The sequence below is a fragment of the Barbus barbus genome (genome assembly GCF_936440315.1).
Source record: "Barbus barbus genome assembly, chromosome: 2".
Lineage (NCBI taxonomy): Eukaryota > Metazoa > Chordata > Actinopteri > Cypriniformes > Cyprinidae > Barbus > Barbus barbus.
In genome coordinates, this window is record NC_136730.1 from 14,950,360 (window position 1) to 14,974,796 (window position 24,437).

General features: G+C 38.9%; 1 protein-coding gene across 7 annotated transcripts in view; it reads left to right on the forward strand.

Annotated features, from left to right (window-relative positions):
- Nucleotides 1-24,437, forward strand: part of exoc6b (exocyst complex component 6B) — a 108,398-nt gene that overhangs the window by 59,698 nt on the left and 24,263 nt on the right. For 4 of the 7 annotated variants that reach the window (XM_079443127.1, XM_079443131.1, XM_079443129.1 and 1 more), the window contains 5 exons: nucleotides 8,980-9,091; nucleotides 10,668-10,802; nucleotides 10,931-11,110; nucleotides 19,825-19,966; nucleotides 22,529-22,602. In XM_079443127.1, coding sequence (XP_079299253.1) covers nucleotides 8,980-9,091; nucleotides 10,668-10,802; nucleotides 10,931-11,110; nucleotides 19,825-19,966; nucleotides 22,529-22,602 — 643 coding nt within the window. Of the gene's footprint in view, nucleotides 1-8,979; nucleotides 9,092-10,667; nucleotides 10,803-10,930; nucleotides 11,111-13,024; nucleotides 13,055-19,824; nucleotides 19,967-22,528; nucleotides 22,603-24,437 lie in introns of all 7 variants that reach the window. The other 3 variants (XM_079443125.1, XM_079443128.1, XM_079443130.1) reach the window with 1 other exon arrangement.

A 24,437-nucleotide genomic window follows, 5' to 3' on the forward strand; every position in this document is an offset into this window, starting at 1 on the left:
TTCCTCAAACCAAGTACCGTACTCATGCAGGATTCAAATTCTGGGTCACCTCTGTTTAGGACCAAACCTTCAACCTTTTGTATTAAAATCACCAACCATTAATCTCCCAAACACCCCTTAACCCCAGTCACGTTGTGTTGTGATCTGATATCTCACCCCATCTCCTAATCTCCTAAACGGAACAGCAGGTCAAGGGGTCGAGGCTAAAGGTCACTGTCTGAAGAACTATCATTGGCATTTCTGTCTGCCTCCTCCTGATTGAGCCATGCACTAAGACGAGTCCTCCCGATTGTTATCGTTTGATGTTCTCTGTCTCTGGCTCTTTCTTTGAGCGCCCCGTCAAGTCTGGTTACCTAAGAAGCGCATGTCCCGGTTGGGTATCCTAATCCTTGTGTGTATGTTTGTGTAGTTTTTGGGTCCGTGTTGCAGTTTAGAGGTTTACTGAGGAAATGAGGGAACATGATTCAGGACTGAGAACACGTAGATACCTACATCCTACCAAATTACTACTCCATTATCATCATCATTAGCGATTCGTGTCTGAGACACCGTCTAGCCAGCCAGACACTCTTAACAGTGTCGCCTGTAGAGTGGTCAGATAGATGATGCCCATGATAACAGTAGAAAAGTCTGAAAAGGCTCATTGGCTTAATTTCAAGCCATGATTGCCCTGTCCAACGACTACCTGTGCTGTACAAGTATTGTTTTTGGAGATACATTCTACAATCACTACAAGAATGACTTTAAATGAGCAATAATACCTTTTTCCTGTCTGACAGAGTCTGTGCGCAGGGCTGGCAAAATCGCTAGCCTGACGGCCCGGGGCTATTGTGTTTTCCAGTCGGGCTACCAAAATGTGTCACTGCCCTGCCCAATGGGCTACCTTAAATACAGGGCTCCCTTAAATACAGGGCTCCCACGCAGTGTTCCCTCTAAGCTGAGCACGCACGTGACCGCTCTCTTCTTCCACCGCGGCCGCACAGAAGAAATAATGTGACTCGCGCACACAAAAATGAGTTGGGAAGCCATTTGATTGAATGCCGCCAGTAAAAAGGAAAGAATAGCAATGCTCGGGCAAACCGCTATAGAGCTGATGTCACGACAGAGTTAGAACCGGTGAATGCGGTTTACAGGTTTCATAGAATGAGAACGATATGCACCAAATGAGTCTCTGTAGAAACTGAATACTTCAATGGTTGTGGCGCGCTCAACACGAGAGACAACGCAAACGCAATGACATGTGAAATAAAACGTCCTCATGTATTAAAGAAGAGTGGCTTGATTAAGTGCTGGAAATAGCGGAGGATGGGCAAAGAACGTAACAAAACTCTGAAACATGTACAGTCACACACAAGAGTATTGTACAAACTGTACTTCATAATGATGTTTAGACAGCTATAGAAGAATTCATATGTTCACGTTTTTTTGTATTCTATATTCTATTCTATTCTATTCTGTTCTATTCTGTTCTGTTCTATCAGTTTAAATAGTTTGTTTTGATAATATATTATGTTAAGGCTATATTATAAACCTGATAAATAATTGACCTTGTTTTTGAGTCTTTGGCTTTGAGTCTCTTTCTCATCAAGGCTGTATTCATTTCAAAAATACAGAAAAAAACAGTAATATAGTGAAATATTATTGCAATTTCTAATATTGGTTTCCTATTTTAATACCTATACTATAAAATAGCATTTATTCCTGTGATCAAAGCTGAATTTTCAGCATCATTACTCCAGTCTTCAGTGTTCCATGATCCTTCAGAAATTATTCTAATATGCTGATTTATTATCAGCGTTGAAACTGTTGTGCTGCTTAGTATTTTTTTGGAACCTGTGTTTCTTTTTTCTTTTTTCTTTGATTTAATAAAAAATTAAAAGAACAGCATTTATTTCAAATAGAAATATTTTCTAACAATAGAAGTCTTTACTATCAATTTTATCAATTTAACACATCCTTGCTGAATAAAGTTTATTTAACTTTCTTTAAACTTTTTAAAGTATCTTTAAAAAGAAAGAAAAACATTTCTGACCCCAAACTTTTGAATAGTTTATATTGTAACAAAATCTCTATTTTGACTAAACACTGTTCTTTTTAACTTTTTATTTTTTTAAAATATCACAGGTCCCAAAAAATACAGTATAAAAACTAAAATAAAAAAAAGCAGTACAACTGTTTCCAACATTGATTAAAAATCAGCGTATTAGAATGACTTCTAAAGGATCATGTGACTCTGAAAATACTGCTTTGCTTCACAGGAATGAATTACATTTTAAAGTATATTAAAATAGAAAGTTTATTTTAAATTGCAATAATATTTCACAATATTGTTTTGTGAAATAATATTCAGTATTTTTGATCAAATAGATACAGCCGTGATGAGCATAAGAAACTTCTTTAAAAAACATTATTGATCCAAACTTTTGAACTGCAGTGTAACTGTACAACAGTACAGTACTGAACTGTACAATAGTACAGTAAAAATGTTTTCTCAGGTAACCTAAAATGTACATCGTTTAGTTACATCAAGGGTCAAATCAAATATAAATGGCACATTAAAGTTAAAAGTTACACACTTTTTTGTGTGCGTGCAGTACAGGTCTGGTATAAAGGATACTTTTGCTCAGGTGCCCGAAATGTCCGCCCAATAGAGAAAAGTTTTGCTCAGCAAGAAAAAAAATTAGAGGGAACATTGCTCCCACGGGTCCTTAAATTTGATACAACTAAACTGAAGAGTTTTTAAGGCCTTAGACCATTTAACATATCTAAGAAATAATTTTTCAAATTGCCTTAAATAGATTTTTAATAATTCTGCAGATACCTTGTAAATAGTCAAATAAAACCCTTTCCTTGATATCGTTGATATTTGTGTATTGAAAATGATTTTGATTGACATTTATGGTCTTTATTTTATTTTATTTGGGCTAGTTAAATTAATTTTCGGGCTACCAAAATCTGAAGAGTACCTGCCCGAAGGGCTACCAGGGGTTTAGAAATTTTGCGAGCCCTGGTGCGTGCTAAATTCTTCTAAACTGTCCAGATCCTGAGAGTGTTGCTGCTCTGGACATTGAGGGTAACTGCTTGGTATCAGAGGTGTCAAAGTATTTGGCCTGCGGAGGAGCCCAATCCCGTCTGCAGGATGATTTAAGGGAAAAACTATGCTAAAAACATTTGAAACTATTAATTATGAGTATTATTCTCATATTGTTGTTCTGTTGATTACTTACTTTACTTACTTACTTTACTTTTGTCTTTTAGCAGACACTTTTGTCCAAAGCGACTTACAAATAAGAAAAAGTAACTAAAACTAAAAAGTTACAACTCTATAAATACTATCTACCCACATATTTAAGAAAATAAAGAAATTAAATAAAATTAACACATGATTTGTATTATTCTATTTTTTTTTTCTTAGGACAGCCTAATTTGTTGTGTTGTCAAAGCTTGCGTCTGAAAGAAGCAGAACATTTCTTTTAATTTTTTGCAACATCACACGTTTACACAAACTAGAAAAATTAAAATTGGGCCTAACATACACTGTATATATACTTTTTTTTTTTTTTCTTTTTTACTTTTAAATGTCCAATTTGTGTTAGTAATTGGAAATATGTTTAATGTTATTCGGCCAAGAACAGTGGTATGCTCTCTTTCTTGTCAAAGTTAATTGTTTGATTAAATCTCCCTAATTACTCATTTTGTATAATATTTAATCTGCATGAATTCACACTGGTGAAATTTATTTGCTTGCAGTTTTGCTCAATCTGGTCCTCGATTATAAATGACACACCCCTTACAGGGCTCCAGACAAAAAAATCGAGTAAGGAGCCATTGGCTCCTATAAAAGAAAAACTTAGGCGCCAAATTATTTTTTTAGGTGCCACAGAATAAAAGTGGTTTATTTTATTATTATCATTTTATTTTTCCCCCCTATTTTAACATTTCAATCATTTTGTCATGTGTTTATGTCTTATCTTTTCTAGGCTTTATCAGCATTGTAATCCATCTTGTAGATGATCAGGTCGACCGAGGGACTAAGGTTCACTTAAAGTGTGAATTAAATGTCTTTTACAACTTGAAATGTACAGTCACAAAGAATTGTTCGTTACACAGAATCTGTACCAATATCATGGACCATAAGCATCACTTGGCAACTGAGTGCAGTGCATCCTATAAATGTTGTCAGGTCTTTCACACATTCAGTCTGTTTTTCTTCATTAGTAAAATGCAATTTTATAGGAGTTGAATCATGTACAACAGAATAAGTAAAAATATTAATATGCAACAGTGCATGAATATAGCAAAACGCTCCTCTTTATAGTTATTTTTCTAGTTGACTGATGAGTTTATGGACACTGAGTGGTTATTCTGAGGTAAATGTATTACAATGCAATGTTTACAAGCTTTATACATTTCCTCAGTTTGAAACACTGAGCTTTTACATAAAACATTTCAGTAAGTTGTACTATAGGCTTTCTTATTGCCTACCTTTTGATCATGTTCATTTCATACTATAGTAGTAAATCGAAATATATAATGGGTTCACTTGCTGCTTTAACGGAGGTGCTAAAGAGATCGCGCCTGAGCATTAAGTGCGATACTCTCCGCTCGCGCGATCCGGACGCATACACGGACCGTGTGGACGCGGGGTACTGGTGTTTATATTACCGAAAGTGTGCGCTTGTGGTCCGCATTAAAGAGCACCCAAACCGCATCATTTGAATTTCGTAGCATTTTAAAGCTGATACTTTGTTTATTAAAAAGTAAGACAGCACAAAGCTTTTTGCGATTACTGGATGGCAAGTGCGCTTCAAATAACAGGAAGTCCATGCATTAACAGAACACAGCATATAGACTAAGATCTCGATAAGAAGATCGACCGGACAAGTGTAAATGCATCTGGTTGTTGAAACCACATATGGTAATTTTACTCCTCCCATAATATTAAAATAATAGACGTGTGAGAGCGTTTTATAGGCTATATGGCATGTTATAGTCAGATATGACCGCGCAATGCAACAAGCATCACCGCGGATGAGTAGCGGAGTATTTCTTCAGCAAGCGACGCGCAAACTGAATGAACCTGAAAGTAAGTCGCAGACGCTCAACACACAATCTTCTTCATTAAAAGTAGCGAGACTAGCCTATCTTTCCAGTGCTGATGCCGCGCGCTCTCTTGATATTGAAATTAGCTGATAATTAATAAAATTATCCATTGCTTTCATTGACGTGAACTCCGTTATATTTGCATATGAAGCGGGAATTGAAGAACTGATTTATATCCGTTTTGCGAAGACACATTTATGTGGCCAAGTGTAAATGGGGAAACGTTTTAACAAATCATATAGATATCCGATCAGAGAAAATGCATGAAGTGACCAGTTGTAAACAGGCCCTTTCAGGTCTCTCTCACTGCGTTCAGCAGACTGTGTGCGGCAGAGACGAGGACTGTTTGAAACTCTTTTCAGTAAAACTTTGATGCGCATCGTCTTATGTAAGTTTAATACGTGAACATAACAAAAGATGTGAGCGCAAAACAATCGGGAAAAAAGTCCTTTCATGCAAATTATATATAGTCGCCAGTGGCGACCTCAGCAAAAACTTCACTCGCAAATTAATATTTTTGGTCGCAAATGCGACCATTTTAGTCGCAGTTTGGAGCCCTGCCTTAGGTTAGATCATATAGAACATTATCAAAACTAATTTATTACATGGCTGTCTAGAATTATAGATTCTGTCTGACCAATTGTGGTGTTCTACAGTCAAATTTTTTTTGTCCAGTCTTCACTAAACATTATCCTATTCATAGTGGTAAAATCCAAACATTGGCTTTTTCAACTCTGTGGGATTAGTACTGAAAAAGAAGCCATTTAGTATTTTACATTTGTATTGTGTTTTAAAGGTGTCCATGCCATAATATAACACTGTATGTATGTTGGCAGAGGAAGTTGTCTCACTTTTATTGGGACCCCTACCAAGACTTTGGCTACTCACTGCCTCCTCACATTCACCAGTCATGTCCTTATGTGGTTTTTAGAACGTGGCTGATCTCTCAAATGTCAGTTAAAATTCAACAACAAACATTTGACCTCTTTTGGCTGCGCTCGCAGGAGTCTGTGTCTCGGTGTGTGGGGTCCAGGGGCTCCAGATCATGCCAAAATCCCCCATACACATAGCTATTTTAAGAATATTGTCAAATAATGTCTCGACTTGCTGGATCTTTTCCTATTTGACATATTTGTAAAAATGAATCCCTATTAGCACAAGTGCGATTGAGTAAGAGGGCAAGAGGCAGCCAGATGGCGTTCAACCAGAGGTCTTGGATGAAGGGGTCAGGGTTCTGGGTGTATATGGAAGGATGTAGAGAAAAAAAACCCTGTTGCTATTGGAAACGGAAACCTATGACTGACACACCAAAGGAGCAAAGGAACAGCTCTGCATACTACCCAGACTAGTCCACCGGAGGCAATTAGTCTTTGTGGTCTTCCTCCGCTAATATTGAGATGAGATGCGGTCAGAGGGGGAAGGAAGAGGCTCAAGTCCATGTGCAGGTGCCTGGAGACCAGACGTATGTGACTCCCCATTCCTAATGCATGTCCAGTGAACTTTAGACCTCCGTCACGAAAGCCACTTTACGAATGCGCATTTACTGTATTAACCTGAAGTTACCCTTGAGTTGAAGCTAGCTGTAATGTTACTCTTTGTGATGGTTGAATAGCTAACGAACATATGTTCTGTGCTAACTGATGTGAGCCGTATCTGTCTCTCTTGCTCCTTCTGTTTAGTTTTTCTTTTTCCAATGAAGTTTGGACATTTTCAGTCTCCGTTGGTTCCCTGTTCATCCGTTTCTCTCAATCATTGTTTATCAGACTGAACCCCCACCCTAATTTTCACTGAAAAAGCGAGAGAAGTTGAATGAATGAATAAATCAAATGTAAATGCCAGTAAAGCGTCTGTTTAATCAGACTACAATTTATCTTTCTGTTTTATAGCCCGCTCCCTCTTAAGATGAGGAATAGCCAGAGGCCTTTGGATTTATCCAGACACTGTCAGTTTCCAGATCGTCACAAAAAGACCAATGCTTCGATTTAAAGCCAGGCCTTTCTATTTCACCCTAGTTGAGGTTCTGTACTGGGAACATTTCCATATTGTAATGTACAAAATCAGAGCTATGTTATGGTAATCAACATCTGTAAACCGATGACCATAACCCAGCATGCCATTTGCTCAAATTTTGAACAAAACCAACACAGAAAATGTCTCACAGTCACCTAGAGTTTGCAGCGGGACAGTAGATGCTAATATTTTAATCTGTATATTGGTCTGGAAGCAACTTGATCGGATAGCACCTCCTTTTCTCGCTTGTCCTCCATCTCTCTGCTCCGTTCGGCTCTCCTCCTGCCAAGCCAGCGAAGGGAGCTCAGATTTTTTTCCCCCTGCTGTGGAGAGGAACGTTTTTCAAATTCCTCCTCTGCTTTTCTCAACACAATGAGAGACGATTTAGTAATTTGCGAGGAATGCGTTTGTTGCCCAGATCAAGGGGGGAAAACTATTGCACCCTGGGCCTTGGCTCACATTGACGGACACGTTTGAGACATATTGTCCCTTTCTTTCTTTTAACTCTCTTCTTAATTATTTTTGTGAATCAATCTGGGGGGGGGGGGGGGGGAGTAGAGGAAGATGCAGCTGCAGCCGTACTAATGAGCACTAGCCCCCTTTACTCCTCCCTACCCCCATCGGTAAAGAAAAGTGATATCCCCCTTTTTCCCTCATGTTGATTTAAACCGTATATCTGTGTGTGGTTGTTCTCTGGTTTTTGGAACATGCGTTACTGAAACCCAGAGGGTGTTATTGGGCCCTGAAAAGTGGTTTTAAATCCAGCCCATAGTCTGTGAGTGTTCATGTGTGTAGACCTCTCCATCTTATTCACTGCATCTTTTGGTTCCACTTTGTGCCTTTTTTTCTCTCAGAGGAGGTGGAGTATTAAGGATTAAAGCACATAGGACACACTATGAGTCAGAACTATGCTTATGTAAATCTGGACCACAAAAACGTCTCGCTCGGGATTCTGCTCTCTATATATTGGGTCTGAAAGAAAATCATTTGCATCAAGTGTTGCTAGAAGTGTTCAATGAGACTAGTACCACAAAATGCATATATGGAAAATCTATATGTATATGTACATTGCAGTAAGTTTAGGTGGTCAGATTTTAATGTTATGGAAAGGAGTCTCTTAAGCTCAACAGTGCTTCATTTATTTGATAAAAATTCAGTAAAACCACTAATATTGTGAAATATTATTACCATTTAAAATAACTATTTTCTGTTTTAATGTATTAATGTATTTTAATATGTAATTTGTTAATGTGATGGCAATGCTGAATTTTTAGCAGCATTACATTATCCTTTAGAAACCATTCTAATGTGCAAATTTGGTATTTAAGTAACTTTTTTTCTTGTAATTTTTACCTGTTGTGCCACTTAATATTTTTGTGGAAATGGTGATTTTTTTTTTTTTTTTAGGATTCTTAGATGAATAGAAAGTTCAAAAGTAGTTTTTTTAAACTATCTTTACTGTCACTTTTACTGTTTTGTATCTAATAATGTCTTTACTGTCACTTTCTAATCAATTTAAATGCATTCTTGCAAAATAAAAGTATTCAATTATACAAAAAAAACAACAACAACAACAAAAAAACTGCTGACCCCAATCTTTCTAACAGTAGTTTATTTAATTTAAGGGCTTTAAGCAACTTGGACATTAAGCATCTCACTAATTTTTAAGGTTGGCTAATAACAGATTCTTTCTTATAAAAAAGGAAATAAGTGAATCCATTTTTTTGTGCATGGAGCAGGACATAGCCCTCTGTTGGTACAATATGTCCCTCCAATACTGAATATGTGGTTATGGATTTGCTTTATAGATATAAACATAATTATAAATGTATAATTATTTCTAATTAGGTGAATGTTCATGTTCAGCTCCACAGAAATTGATGACATGATCCGCAAGTCTACAAACCTCCTGCTCACACGAACCCTTAGCCACTGCCTACAGTATGCTATAAAGAAGAAAAACGTAGGACTGGCAGAGGTGAGGATCTTTATTTTCTTCCATCTGTTTCTGTGTTTAAATGCCAACATCCATGTTGCTCTTGATTGATGTTGTATCAGTCCAGTCTCAACAGAGAGTCTGTAGCTGGGCTCTCTGAAATCTACTTTTCTGCACTGGGAAGCTGGTCTTGAATAATAAGATTATTTTTCTCTCCACATATCTTGTAAATAGACCACTTTAAAACTCATTATTTTTAATAATGTTTTTAAATTACCAGAATTTTATATTATATAATATTGCATGTTATATTAAAGCACTAAATTGCTTTTAATAAAATCTTTTTTTAATGTAATTTTTTACAGTTTGCAATTTATAGCATGTTATTCTCTTATGGCTACTGTTGACTACATGCAAATGTCAAAATCAAGTAAACAATTTTGCTTTCTTTCAAGCGATTTCTATTGAAGTGCTCACAAATAATGCTCTTGATGAAATAATGATCAGACTGTTCAAAAGTTACTTCAGCAAAAGTGCATCGCTGTTTCTAAACAACAGCATTTAATATCAAAGGCCATTCTGAAATGAACTGCGCAACAGTGACTGGCAGATTTGGCAGAATTACCTGCCACTGGCTGGTGGCATCCTACTCTCATCCTACTTTACTCTGTCTGTGTTTCTTGTTCAAATGTGGTTAGTTTCTTCTCCACTCTGCTGATTCTGCTTGCAGTCTGGCCTGTTTATAACCCCTCAAAACCAGATGTATTCAGTTCAGTTGGGTGCCGCTGATGAGAAAATGATGAAAGAATGGCAGAGAAAGAAAGACATTGTGTTGTATTTTAAAAAAAGCAAAAGCTTTATTGTTGGTTTCAGGTAGTTTACACAGCAAAGTCTAGTCTTACTACTACCTTTACACACACACACAGACACACACCAGATCAGATATCAAGCTCCTTCCTCCCCCTGTCTTGCCCCGGATCTGGCGGAGGTGCGGAAGTGTGACCCGGGCTTTGCATTGGGCTTCCCTCCCTGCATGGTGCACCATGACTGGAGAAAGAGAGGGAGGAAAGACCGGGTCCAAGTTAAAGGTCTGGGCTCAATTAGCACCAATGTGCCGCAGCGCCTTGCTGCTGACAGCCTTGCCCTGCCTGTGGACCTCAAACTCTGCACCACAGAACGTAGAGCAGCTCCAGGTCTGTTTCCCACAGACAGATTCTCTCTGTCTTTAAACGCACCCTTGACTGCCTCTCTGTGCCCTTTCCCCTTTGGAATTACTCCCACTTGGGGCTTTTGCTGGTTGTTATTACTCATACCTACAGAATCTTTTCCCCAAAGCACTGCTTTTCTCTGTGATGACTGTACTGCCTATGCAGTTGAAAATATGCTGCATTATTATTAAACGTGTACCTGTACCAGTAAAAGATGCTGATCCAGTAACACAACTTCAAATTAAGTTTAGCAACTTAAGAGTTTGTGGTTGGTAATTTTTTTTTATGTAAAGAAGTTTTAAGACAGCATTTATTTTAATACAAAAATAACTAATTGCGCTTTGTCAGTAAAAACTGATTTTGACCAAAATGGACCATTCATAATTTGAAATCTCATTTGATTCCCAAAGTTGGTTCAGATCATCATCAACACCACTCACCTGGAGCAGTCCTGTCACTACCTGGAAGAGTTCATCTCCAACATAACCAACGTGCCTCCTGACACCATTAATGCCACCAAACTCTATGGAACCTCCACCTTCAAGGTACGAACCTGCATGTCACACCCTCCCTCTACACACACACATGGATTGTGTGGATTATTATTCAGTATTTTTACAATACATATTGTGACTGGTTAGGGATCTCTTATCTTATCTTTCTGTCTGTATAGGATGCAAGGCATGCCGCTGAAGAGGAGATCTACACTAACCTGAATCAAAAGATTGACCAGTTTCTGCAGCTGGCTGATTATGATTGGACAGCAGCACAGGGAGGTGGGCAGGCCAGTGACTACCTGAGTGATCTCATCGCTTTCCTCTGTAGCACCTTTGCAGTGTTCACTCACTTGCCCGTGAGTATTTCATCCACATACGCATGAATATTATTGATTCTTTTGGTGTAAAAGCACTCTAATTACATGATTACTTAAGATAACTAAATATTTTTTGGACACAGCCAAGTTAATGGTCCTGTGCAACTGTGCAGAATTTTGACTTTCTGTCCTTCCTGATATTGGAGCTTATAACTTGTACTCCTTAAAAATAGAGTTGGTATAGATTTGAAGTAAGATATCTTGTTGTGGCGACAAAGGCGACCGTCTAGGGAGGCACTCACTCCACTTCTCTTTTGCTTATTTTTACATCAGTTTTATACACTACCGTTTAAAAGTTTGGGATTGACAAGATGACCCATGCTCACTAAAGCTGAATTTATTTGATCAAAAATACAGTAAAAACAGCAATATTGTGAAATATTATAATTTAAAATAACTTTTCTATTTGAATGCATTTTAAAATGTAATTTATTTAAATGTAAAATATAATTCAGTGTGGTGACAGTTGCATTTTCAGTAGTCATTACCCTGATCTTCAGTGTCACATAATCCTTCAGAAATCCTTCTAGTATGGTGATTTCTTGCTCAAGAACATTTCTTATTATCAGTGTTAAAAACAGTTTCAGGATTTTTTTTGATGAATAGAAGATTCAAAAGAACAGTATTTATTTGAAAGAAATCTTTTGTGTGCTTACTGTCACTTTGATCAATTTTATGCATGAATAAAATATTTTATTTAATTTATAAAAAAAAAATCATACTAAGCAAAAACTTTTCATCAGTAGTGTATATCAATAAATTATTATTATTAATAATAATAGTAATCCAGGTAATTCATTACCCTGTTTGTCATGCTATATGTTTTTTCACCTCAAGGTCTCAACAGGCTCTGTTGGCCCAGGCCATAATCCACCCTTGTACCCAACATGCTCTGCCTGAGCCTGTGGTCTCCCCTATTTGACACCATCGCTTTAAAGGAGATTGTAGTCACAGTACACTTGAACTTTGATGGAAAACTAAGTATTTTCGTAGCAAGTAAGAAGATTACAATGTTCTGGGCTTGCAAGCCCCAGTGTGGCTCAGCTGACATGGAGTTAAAGAGATCGTGTGGCGTGACCTTAGGTTTTAGCACTGGCACAGACCGGCCCTGACCCCTGTCATGAGGGATTTCTGATAATCAAAGAATTTAAGAGTTTTCCTTCCTACGGGCCTCAACCAAAACACCTTCCCGTGTCTGCATGACTGGCTGGGATTGTCTCTGATCCAGGGCTGGTGGCAGTAATGCGGCTTCCTGTGCTCCTGTAATCTCTTAAATTCCTGACTGCCCTTTTTCTAAGCTGTCAGTAACAGAGAAGCAAAAGAAGACCCTTTCAGCCCACTGCAAACAGCCCTCACATTGTTGGCTGGATTTCACCAAAAGGGGGCAATGTTTGTACGACCCGAGGTCTGGTTACGGTCAGGCTGAATGTCTCACTTTCTCCGTCGACGCATACACACACGTACAGTCAAACGATCTTGTACTCTTCCAGATATGCTGCTTATATTATTGTGTTTGCACATTCCAGCTCTGCATGTGAACATAGTGCATCCTGTTTCAATCAGCCCCAGTTCACACTCCTGATGGTTTTCAGGAAAGGTCAAGAACTGATCGTTTGTGTGTGTGTGTGTGTGAAAGCGGCCCTGCAATCAAGTTCACAGCCAAAAACTCTGGTAATGACTCCAAAGCCACAGTCCCATCAGTCACGCTCGCTTGCTCGGCCTCTCCCATCTGATCACAAACCATTTTTGACACTCAGAGGGACTTTCAGTATCCATCGTAAACAGTTCGGCCAAGTTGATATGGGACATTGCGGTTGACCGACTTCATTTGAACCCAGGGGAGTCATGAAATCTACCTTTGACCAAAATTTTGTCTTTGTCTATCTTCTGTAGGGCAATGCTATAGAGCACGCCACGTTACCGGTGAGTATGGTTGCAGTGTGGTCTAACTTCAGGCATAACCTTGGCCATTTCTCGTCACAGTACTTCCGCATGCTGCCTGGTGTTCATCTGACCCACTCATAGATTTTTGGATGGATTTTTAATGCTTGTTATGGAACACAAATGAGGTGACCGTAGTGATGTAGTGATGCTTAGGTTTCTAGAATTTGTCTTTACCGTAAAATTCAGCTAATGGTGTGAATTTTGTGTGCCCTGCACCAATAATGTTACATTGCATACCTTTAAATCCAGAGTAAACAAGCTTCTTAAACTATGACAATGGATGTTTGCATAAAACCATGTACTGACAACTTGAAGCATAATATGATGGCGATTTACTGTGCAAAGTATGTTAAGACCTGTATTAAAAACACAAGGTCCACTCATGTACACTTAAGAACAGCGAGAACGATAGGTACCAGTCAAGATTTGAGTTCCTTTATAAATGGGGTGAGGCAAAAAAAAGTTTATTGGAAAAACAGTATTTTTCTTGATGGAACTGAATGACTGGCAGGGCACTTAGAGTTGTGGAGCCTTTTTTGTGCCATAACATGCTGTTTTTACGTGGTGGTCTGTTCGTAGACTGACATGCTTCAGCAGACATTTTGTGCTTGTTTTTGCTGTCTGATCCATAAAACCTTTTGTGTGCAATCTCAACATTGTGTATTTTTGTTGCATTAACTTGTCATTATGAAGCTGATGCTGGCAAGATGCTCTGAAAATGTGGGGAGCTTTATCTTGTAGTGTCTTATGCAGCCACAACATAAACGTCCAAAGTCATGATTGTTGCATTTTACATGTATGAGGTGGATCACATGATCTCCCCTGTCTGCTCTCCCATTTGTTGTTGCCGTTTACGTCACATTGTACATTTGACTGATTTGTCAACTCTGTTCAGCTTCATTGCTTAACCAGTGGTTGTTGTTGCTGGTGTTGCCTTAAATCACCAACATTTACTGTCAACAACTTGCACTGCTATTCAAATATTTTGGGTCAGTTTTATACATTTATTTTATTTTTTACAGAAGTTAATGCTTTTTTGAGCAAGTTAAACACATTAGTAACCAAAAATGAGAGAGTAATTTTACTGAAGATTTTTATTTCAAGTAATGCTGTTCTAGCATTACAAAGCATCACAAATGTTTTTAGCATTGATAATTTTATCAAATGTTTCTTGAGCAGCAAATCAGTATATTAGAATGATTTCTGAAGGATCACGTGACACTGAAGACTGAAGTAATGGCTACTGAAAATTTTGCTTTGCCATCACATGAATAAATTGTATTTTAAAATTGATTGTATTTTGGTACATTTTTAAATGTAGTTTTGATACATTACTGTTTCGAAAGCAGCCTTTCCATTTCAAATAAACTGTCATGCCTTCATGCTAAAAAAAAAAGTGTCCATATCAAATAATTATTTCTTTTTCTTCTTTTAAGTGTTTCCATACAGTATTTTTAATACAGAATCCCAAAACGTGCATAGTGTGAATAGGTGATTTTAGTCAGGCAGGTAATCTTTAAAAAGTCTTTCAAAGAGTGGGAGCCACAACTCCTGTTTTGATCAGACACGGCCTCATCCATTTTTTTTCTGGTTGAAAACTTCACCTGGCTTTTGTTAAAACTTTTAAAACAGCTCTTTTGTTCATTTCCAAAGCAAGGTGTCAACATGTGTGTTGGATTTCTGATTTGCTTCTTAGCTTGCTGTACTGTAGCTGTGGAAACCCAGAGGTAACAGAAAGGCCTTCCATATCAATATAATCAAGCACCTTGTAAGAGGAACACTATTTGTCATTATTTACTTAAAACCTGATTTGAGCTCCAAACTCATTGGCTGCCATCTTTGTTTTCCCTTTGTGTTTGTGAAATGCTGGAACGGTATAGCATGGTGTCGGGAAGTTCAACACATATTATCACCCTTCCTCAGACCAGAGCGTAATCAGCGCAGACAGGCATCGGTTCTCCTCGAGCAATAGTCTCTGCTTCTCGTTAGGATATCGTGAGTGTACATTCGTTGTTTTTACAAACAGGGATCGGTGTGTGTTGCATAAATAAGCGGGAGCGTTTGAAATATGAGCGCATTGAAAGAGCCTCTGCGCTCTCTGCTGAGTTTTCTCCAGGGTCGCATGTGGTGTGTGTTGGCTTTTTTGTAGAAGTGTTGTGACGTTTCAAACATATAATTAAGAAATCCATCCTTGGCCCACTGTCCAGAACCCCTTGTTCTAGTATTCCTCCTCCTCTTTATCTCTCTCTCTCTCTCTCTTGCTTTATTATAGTTTCTATTTCTGTCTCGCTGTACTGTGTGTTCTGTTTATTCTGACAGCCAATTGCTGTTGAGTAGTTTTTAACAAGGGCTTTGATGAGCCTTTGTTTAATTAAGGGGACTGGAGAGGAGGAGTGCAAGCGGCCTCTAACTGTTCGCTCATTTCTTCCTTTCCTACTTTCTTCCATTTTTTTGAATTTCGCTCCCTGCTTTGAGGCCCTGAGCTAATTGTTAACATCCCTCTGCCCTGAACGGTAAAACAAATGTGCTACTGTCTGTGAGAGGGTTGTGCCATACGAAGCAGAACTGTTTAAATCAGACACTAAACACATATCTTTGACCAAAGGCTCCTGTGTTTAAGTGTTGACTGTAGCTAATCTGTTCAGATTTATACATGGCTGGTCGAAGCTGGTAAATGGATGCATCTGAGATTAATCACTTGATTCGCCTGTGAAGCCCAGAATTTCAAAATTTTAAATTCTTCACTTATGAACTTATGATGCACAATGTGATACATGCACTGTTGTTCAAGAGTTTAGACACATCATCTTTTTCAACATTATGAATTACAGTCTTTACAACTCCTTTATTTTAGCCACTTCAAAGGCAGCCAACTTAATGTGATGCTTTTTGAAGTAGTTTTTCCTTCACCATCCTTTTTTATTTAACCTTTATTTAACAAAACAAGTTAATGGCATAATGGCAACCTGGCATGAGAATCACTATCTCCTGAGAAACATACAAACATATATTACAATACATAAAACACATAAAAGAAAAATAATAAAATCTCAGTTAAAACATTTACAGGTCGAGGTCAGAGCACTTATTAGTAAATTTTTAATTGCACATACTGGAATATTTATCTCTAGTTTCAATAACTTTTGTAGCTCATTCCAATCATTTGGGGCAGCAAATTCAAAAGTGGAACGACCATAAGAAGCTTTCTTTCTAGGGATAGTCAAGGAAATCTAATTAGATGATCTAGTTATATATGTGTTACAGTGAAGTATTTCGAGTCTTGTATGCAATTATGTCCAGTTCAAAAGGGAGTATAATTTGCAATGATACTTTCTGTAAGGTACATTAGTAATCAATCTAATTGCTGCATGATACAACACATCTAATTGCTCCACAACTACTTCACATGCATTTCTATATATCGCATTACCATAATCAAACAAGGGCAAAATGGTAGTTTCAACAAGATATTTCTTGGCTGACATGGTAAACGCAGATCTATTTTGAAACAAAAAAAGTCTAATCTAAAAGTCTAGATTGAACTTTCTTCTGGAGATTAGTTATGTGGATAGTAAAAGTCAAGGAGCTATCAAGCCAGATTCCGAGATATTTGTATGAAGATACTACCTCAATTTTTGCCTCATCCAAAGTTATAATGTCTTTATTATTATTATTATTTTTTCCAAACCACATTACTTTTGTTTTTGTGCTATTTAAAACTAAATTCAGGTCATTAAAAGCCTCTTGAATATTATTAAAACTATCCTATGCCTGTTTTAAAACTTCATCATATGACCATCTATTTCAGTTTATCCATTAAAAACAGAAATCATGAACAAAAAAATAATTACTTATTTAAAATAAATAAAAAAATTACTAAATTAGACATGTAAATTGATAAATTCCAGTTGCTCTTATTTAATTTTTTTCCCCTATTGTCCAGTACCTCTGTGTGCACACCAAAAGAAAATTTGGTAACACTTTATTTTAAGGTGTCCTCGTTACAAGTTACATGTAATTACTATTATAAAAACAATTAATTATGCATAATTACATGCACTTAACCCTAGACCAAACCCTAAGATAACCTAACTTCTGGATGTGCTGTAGTGCACTACACTAGGCAGTATAGCGAATCACAACACACTGGGCCAGCTAACCAATCTAAACCCCTTGCGTATTTCTGAGGGATCATCAGAGTAAATCATCAGAGCGTTCATAGGAGAAAGGACAGAGCGGTGTAGAATAAATGTGAATTGTGAAAAATTATGCTTTTTAAAAAAACAAACAAAAAAAAACACAGCATTAACACGTTAGACTGCACCCCATTAACAGTCAAGCCTAGAAAAAAAAACAATTGTCAACCACCCCTTTGAAGATATAATTACACTGTCCCAAGGACACCTTAAAATAAAGTGTAACTGTGAATTTAAGTATTCACGTGAGTAGATTACATACAAAATCAATGCAAAGACACGAATAGATGCAAAATCGCGCAAATGACGCGCAAACCAATCAGTGAAACATGAGACATGTCTGGTTGTATCAAAAAATGGAGGAGAGCATTACGCAATGTTTTTATTCACACGAGTGACATGAAGAACATCCCACGAGTAATCTAGAGTGATAATGCAATGTGAATATTCGTTTCGCTTTAGGTGCGCACACACCATAGAATTGAGGGCTTTAAATGTTTTCTTTTCTTCATTAATTGAACAGCAGAAAATAAGAATGCACATATAAATTACAGATCAATATAAGGAGTGTCCATTCACCCCCTTCACGATTGTGCAATCCTTAGTTATGACGCTGTTGCAAAAAATCAAAGCTTACCACATTGAGTTTACAAACGCATCACTCCAATCAGACCAAATGACTCATGAGTGATTACTATGTCCCCAGTTGGAGACAGGTACCCGTGTATGTCTTCATTCCACCATGAGGACCAGAAACAGCAAACCCCTTACTACCTTGGCCTCTGTGATTTATTATGGCTATTACACATACACAGACGGTAGGCCGGAAAACAAGCGTGTTTATTTTTTAATTACTGCAGTGCATAGCATGCACTCTAATCTTCTGTAATCGCCTAGTTAGTGCTTCAGCCTGATTACTGGCTGGCAGAATACTACTGCAATGTGTGTACATATGTGTAGCTGTGCTGATTGTTCTGCGGTATTTGTTCAGCCATGTTCTGAACCCGTCATGTCGAACACACTAAACTGTTTTTGACTCCTATTCATGTCAGCTGAAGATTAACACACAGGCCATAGGTATTTCAGAAGCTGCTGGAGATGGATTAGAGCAATTACAGATGTGACCTGACCCCACACAGGACACAATCACACTCCTCCATCTTCCTCTTTTCCTGCTGACCCCACCTGACTTGAACCATTCAGGTCTTTGTTGGTCAGGTGTGTGTTTGTACTGTATACTTTATATGACTATGTACAAAGAAGCCTTAGGCTAAGTGAAGTTCATAGCCATATGGCCAACTGATGTGTATGGTGACGCCGACCCTCCCCAGTTCTTGCCGTCTGATTGTGTAAAAGCAACCTTATGTCTGGGCTGCAGCCGTTGCCACATGCTTACAACGTGAAGTGACCCTGAAAAGTATTTGTAAACTCTGGAGTAGTTGGTTAGATCTGGCTCAGAAAAGTTGAGAATAGGTCACACATTATTTGCTTTTCTGATGCCACCTGGCTTGATATTTTGTTTTCAAATGCAGTGACATTCATTTAGTGTGGCTTAAATACTTTAAGTTTTTATTTTTATTTGAATTTTATTATAATTTATTAAAATAATAATATTTTTTTTACTGTATTTTGTCTTAATTGTATTACCTTATTTTAATTGATTTTATTTAACCTGAACATTGGTTAGTTAATGCTAGTGGCATTCAGAAATGACTACAGTGGAATTTCCATGGCAGATGGAGAGAGACCGAGGAAGAAGAGGAAAGGATGAGATGACTTCGAAGCAAAGAGGGCATTGTCTTGATTTCTGTTTTTCCTTCAATTCTCTGCCCATCTGACATGGACAAAAAAAGGGATAAAATGACCTTTCCCTCTCTCTCCTATGGATTTACTGTGTATTCCTCCCTCATTTCACTAGATTTATTGCCCAAGTGTTTCCAATGTGCAGGAAGTCCTCTTGTATAATGGTGTTTTGTTTTTATTTTTCACCCATCAGATAAAAATTCCACATAGACTCTTGGCCCTCCAGTCTGCTGTTTTCTTTCAGGTTTAGTGTCATATTAATAGCTTTGGATCTCCCCTGAAGTATTAGCCTGATTGTCAGGAAGGCGCTGGACGGCAGACAAGGGCATATTTGAGGTTTTCGGCTTGGAGCTGGAATTGTGTGTGTATCTGCATGTGTGATGGTGAACGTGTGTTGATGTTTAAACAGCCGCTAAGCTCCACTTTTTATGTTTGTAAGATTGCATGTAGGCATGGACTTGTTTGGTTGCAAATACAATATCAGTAGTGTTTCTTGTGTGTGTGTGTGCTCAAGGAGACTACGTTAGAGACCAGAATGCAGCAGACTCTGCTAATCAATTGAAAGAAAGGAGTATCACATGAGCTGTTTGACAGGAATAAAAATCAGGGGAGAAACATGCAAACTGAATTCAAATAAATGTCCATAGTTGTACCACCTGCTGGAGAGGATCATTCTGTTTATGAAAGATACTCCATATGTGAACCTCACATTTCTTTTTATCTCCCTTACCTTTCCCTCTTTCTCTGTAGGGGAAGGTGGCTCAGACGGCATGCATGTCAGCCTGTAAACACCTTTCAACCTCTCTGCTGCAGTTGCTGTTGGAGGCTGATGTCAGGCAAGTGTCTATGGGAGCCCTGCAGCAGTTCAACGTGGATGTCAAAGAGTGCGAGGGTAAGTTTGACCTGGAGCAAAAGCTGAATGACCATTCATAGGCCTTCCTAAACCTGATTGCATGATTGTGCTTCATTCTGTTGTGGCCCAATTACAAAGTTATGGCACAATGCTGTAACCAACTTTTTATTTGACACCACTTTATAGAGATTGAGGTGAAAGTTATTGGAAAAAGGTGAGAATAGAAGAATATGCATTTTCGGCTAGTGCCTGAGATTTTTGGCTTGGATCATCTCTCCTCACAGCTTTGCATGTGACCACAGTTGAAACTCCCTTTGAGCGCCTAACCCCGGTTGGTTAATGGATTTCCCATGATCTTCCGCCAGCACACGCTATTGCACGTAGCTCACAGGCAGAGAGAGAGAAAAGACCCCCATCATTAAACGGTCATGGCAGTCACACCGTATGCCGCCTTTATTGATGTGGTTTGCTTTGGTTTACCAAGCAGCCTGATAAGTACCCATATCAGTGATTGCTTTCATTTTTAGAGACCACGTCCTGTTGATTTGGATGCCCCCCCCCCCCCCATCTATTTGCATGCCTCAAACCATAAAACTGTGCTTTAATCAAAATGCCACTCAAGTAAAAAGAAAGCCCCCTCCCCCATACACAGTCTTGGTGAACAAGTTCACTGTGTTTACAGTTTCTGGAAGTTTCAAGGTTGGGTCTTAGGAAATGCTACAGAACTAAAATAACTTCTTAAAGATGTAACCACTTGAATGCACAGATGATATGCTTGTGGTTAAATTTATCAACAGTTTGGATGTGTCTGCGCTGTGGGGAGGGAGGGGGATGTGAAGACACAATGAAGTCAAGAAATGATAAGGATCTTTGTATGAAGTTAGATCATAATCAGGCCCAATGTGTAATATGTTTTATTTATAGATAATGTTAAATATGGATAAACCGTAAAGTGCGGGTATTTTGGTTGTTGCGTTTTGAATGTCTGGAAACGGTTTTAAAAGAAAGAATGGCATAACAGTCACCGTGTAGTGTTGAAGGTGCGGACAAGCATCCTGATGGAAGGAAAAATGTGCAAACATTGTATCTTTTAAGAGTGCAACAGCTTGTCACTGGGACTGTACCCTTTAAAGGACAGCTTTGTACCCCATTAATTAACTTTTTAGGGGTGAATAAGTACAAAGATGTCCCTTTGAGGGTACTGGCCAAGTGACAAGCTCTTGTACCCCTAAAGGGGTCTAACAAGTTTGTGCTTCAATAACCATGACTTCAGTCTTAGTATGGTTTAATTGAACTATTGTTAATGATACTGTTAATTATATCCAGTGCATCAACTAAGGAATTGGACTTAGTTTTAAAGTGTTATTGCAATTCATAATCTCTTCGTTTAAGATTGGGTACATATAAATGAACTTTCTAGAACTTACTAGAATGCTTTATAATAACTTTATTTTCTTAATTAAAGGTTATCAGTCATCATACCACTGCAGTTTTATCTTGACCAAGAGGCTCTATTAAGCTGAGATTGGCCTCTCCCATGTCTGCTGTGCCTCTCTGACCTGTATGACACCACAAGCGGGCGATGGAACATTCAGAGGGAGCAAGCATCATGAGTTGCTTCCTGTTCAGTGTTAGGAAGCATAAAGGTCTTGACAGCTTGTCCCTAATAATCCCTCGAGAGGTTTCTTAGTGTGGTCACTAACAGGGCTTTATGCTGGTATGTGGCAGTTAGGTGAAAGCCTAGAGGTCCCTGTTGAATCTTGATGAGATGGGCTCTGACGCGTGTCACGTGGACCATGCTGCCTTTGCCACAGGTCGCTCTCCTGTAAAAAAGCGAGCGGGAAGTTTGCAAAATCGACAGTCTCGGACCAAGACGTGGCAACAAAAGCGCAAGGGTAAGCAGTCGCTGGCTCAGCGTTTGCGGGGGTCAGAAATAAAGATGGCAGGCGTGTAATTTGCGTGAGAGGCAAGAAAAGCACGCAGCATCATGAGGTGAAAGGGATTTCTCCTGGCCCCAGCTTGTTTTGTCCCCGCATGTCAAATGTTCCGTCTTTCAGAATGGCGAAGCCGCTTGTTTACGGGTTCCCGTCCAAAGGCACAGAAAGGTCCAATGGTCCTCTGAAACCTCTACAACTCCTGCGCTCCCCACACACCCCCAGCCCATTGGCTTTTCACAAGTTTTGCCGGCCCCTTCGCTCAGTACCATACCACTGGTCTGGGAGAGCAGCCTCATGGGAATCGGCGTCAGGTTTTCGGTTATGGGGTAAAGGCAGCCCCCTCGTCCCCACACATCCCCTCTATCTGGCTTGTCAGATCAACGTTGGGGAAGAATTAATGAGAGTTTGATGATGATTTTTTTTCCAATGGACCGCACAAAGCCGGTGGCAGACCAAGAGACATGACTCTGCCCTGAACCACCCAACTAACCCTCCACCCCCTGTGCCAGCATCCCCAAAACCTTCAAAGCCCCCTTCCATTTCACCTCCCCCGCCCCCACTGAACCTCCCCCTGTCCTCCCCTTGTCCCGGCTGTCATCCGTCTGCCAATCTCCCGCTCCATGGCGAATTCCCTGCTCTCTTTATCCCTCTCTCTTTCCCACAGGGTTTGCCAGGGCCGGCCCGGTGCCTGGCTTCCAGGGGGACACTCTGCTGCTCGCCTTCATCGACTTGAGACAAGTAGGTCTTTGTTTTTTTCCACTCCTTTTTCTTTTCTTTCATTCTTCTTTCCCCTTTCTTCTGTTTTCCCCTGTTTACCCCTTAACATCCCCCCCTTCTTTCTCTTATTTTCCCCTCTACCGCCAAACCCAACCCCCTAAACCTCCACGCTAGCCTTAGTTTTGTTTCAAGGTTTCGTTCCTCAATGTGTGAGCCTGTGTGTGTTTGTATTCATATCTGTGGTCCCAAGGCCTTGCCTGCTGATATTCACCTTGGTGGTTTTGTATTTACCATTGTGGTGCGGAGGTGGCCTCAAGACCTCCTCCTGTTCAGTTTAAGGTAAGAATTTTTTTAGTTGGTTCTTTAGGGTTCATCTTATCCCATTTGCACCTCTGCACTCTTGAACACTGCAGAGCTGGAGCCGTTTATAGGAAATGTTGGCCTGTGCTCTGGCTTGAAAAACACAAACTGAAACACACTGAGACGAATATCAAGGTGATGTTGCAACCAGAAAGGCAACAGCCCAAGGCATTACTCTCTCATCCCATTATTTATGTTTAGAGGACATTTTGATAGCACTTTGGTAGCACAGAATAGATTTGCTGCTGCAGTTCACAGCTCATGCTTTTGACCATTCAAAATGCCGTAGCCTAGCATGCATACCCCAGAGCATGAATGTTGTGGCCATATGTAAGCACCTCGTAATTTTATTCTGCAATAGGGAGTCTTTTTCCAGAAGCGATTATCATCTTTTCCCAGAAATGGTTATTGATTGGATTTATTCTGTCATGCAAAGGCAAAACACGGCAACTTGACTTGATTTTGTCAGGAGTTATGACCAGATCGCTTAGGTTTGGTTCAGCCATGCTCTGATTCAAAGACAGTTGCAGTAACTACAAAACCCACATTAAAACCATCTTTTTTTTTTTTTTTTTGGTTGGTCTAGTTAATGCTTGTTACAAAAGAAACACCTTTCTCCCATTGATTTTATTTTAATATTGATTTTCATTTAGAATATTCTTTATACTGAACAGTGATTATTTTGCAATATTGTGGCTTTCATGTGCATTCCTGCTTGGCTGCTCATATGTCTTTCGTACTGCAAAAAACAGCGATCGAGTTAGTGTTTGTGCATCTCACTGAACTTATCTAAATCAGTTGTGAATCAATTGAGAATTGTTATAGAAACTATTGCAATGCATTGAATCAGTTTTGTTCCCCAGTTCTAGTAAAGCAGTGATGCACACATGGGAGATTCAAGTTCGATTTACGACCTCACTTCTCTCGCTGCTTGTTTCATATTTTCTACCCTCTCCACTGTCTGTCCAAATAAAGTAGGCAACAACTAAAAGTATAAAATTGTAAAAAAATAATAATTATATTCAGTTGTGCATCATTTGTATCAAACATAACTACAGTTTTTTCGGGGGACACGTCAAATGAAAGTTTGAAAAAAGGCCGGTAAGAAGAATGTAGCATGTGTGTTTGTGAATTTCGAGATCTGGAGAGGATGGGAAACAATAATAGTGGGGTTATAAGGGTCCATATTTGGGACCCCCTCCCTCGTTGCCGAAGTGGCCAACCTGGGCGGGTGTCAGAGACTGAGAGGGGATGACGGATGGGCTGGATGCTCAGGGAGTACTGGATGAATGAGCTGACAGACAGTGACGGATAGCTCTTTCTTCCACTAAAACAATTCCGTTTTGTCCCGCCTGCCATCATGATGCAGTGCCACTTGTTTTCCATTTTTTTTTTTTTTTTAACCTGACTTCACCATGAAGGCGCTTGTGTGGTTTTGCTTTGTTTTTTTTTAAAGAGAGGAGAAAAGAGGATGCTGAAGAAAAGAATGAACAAAA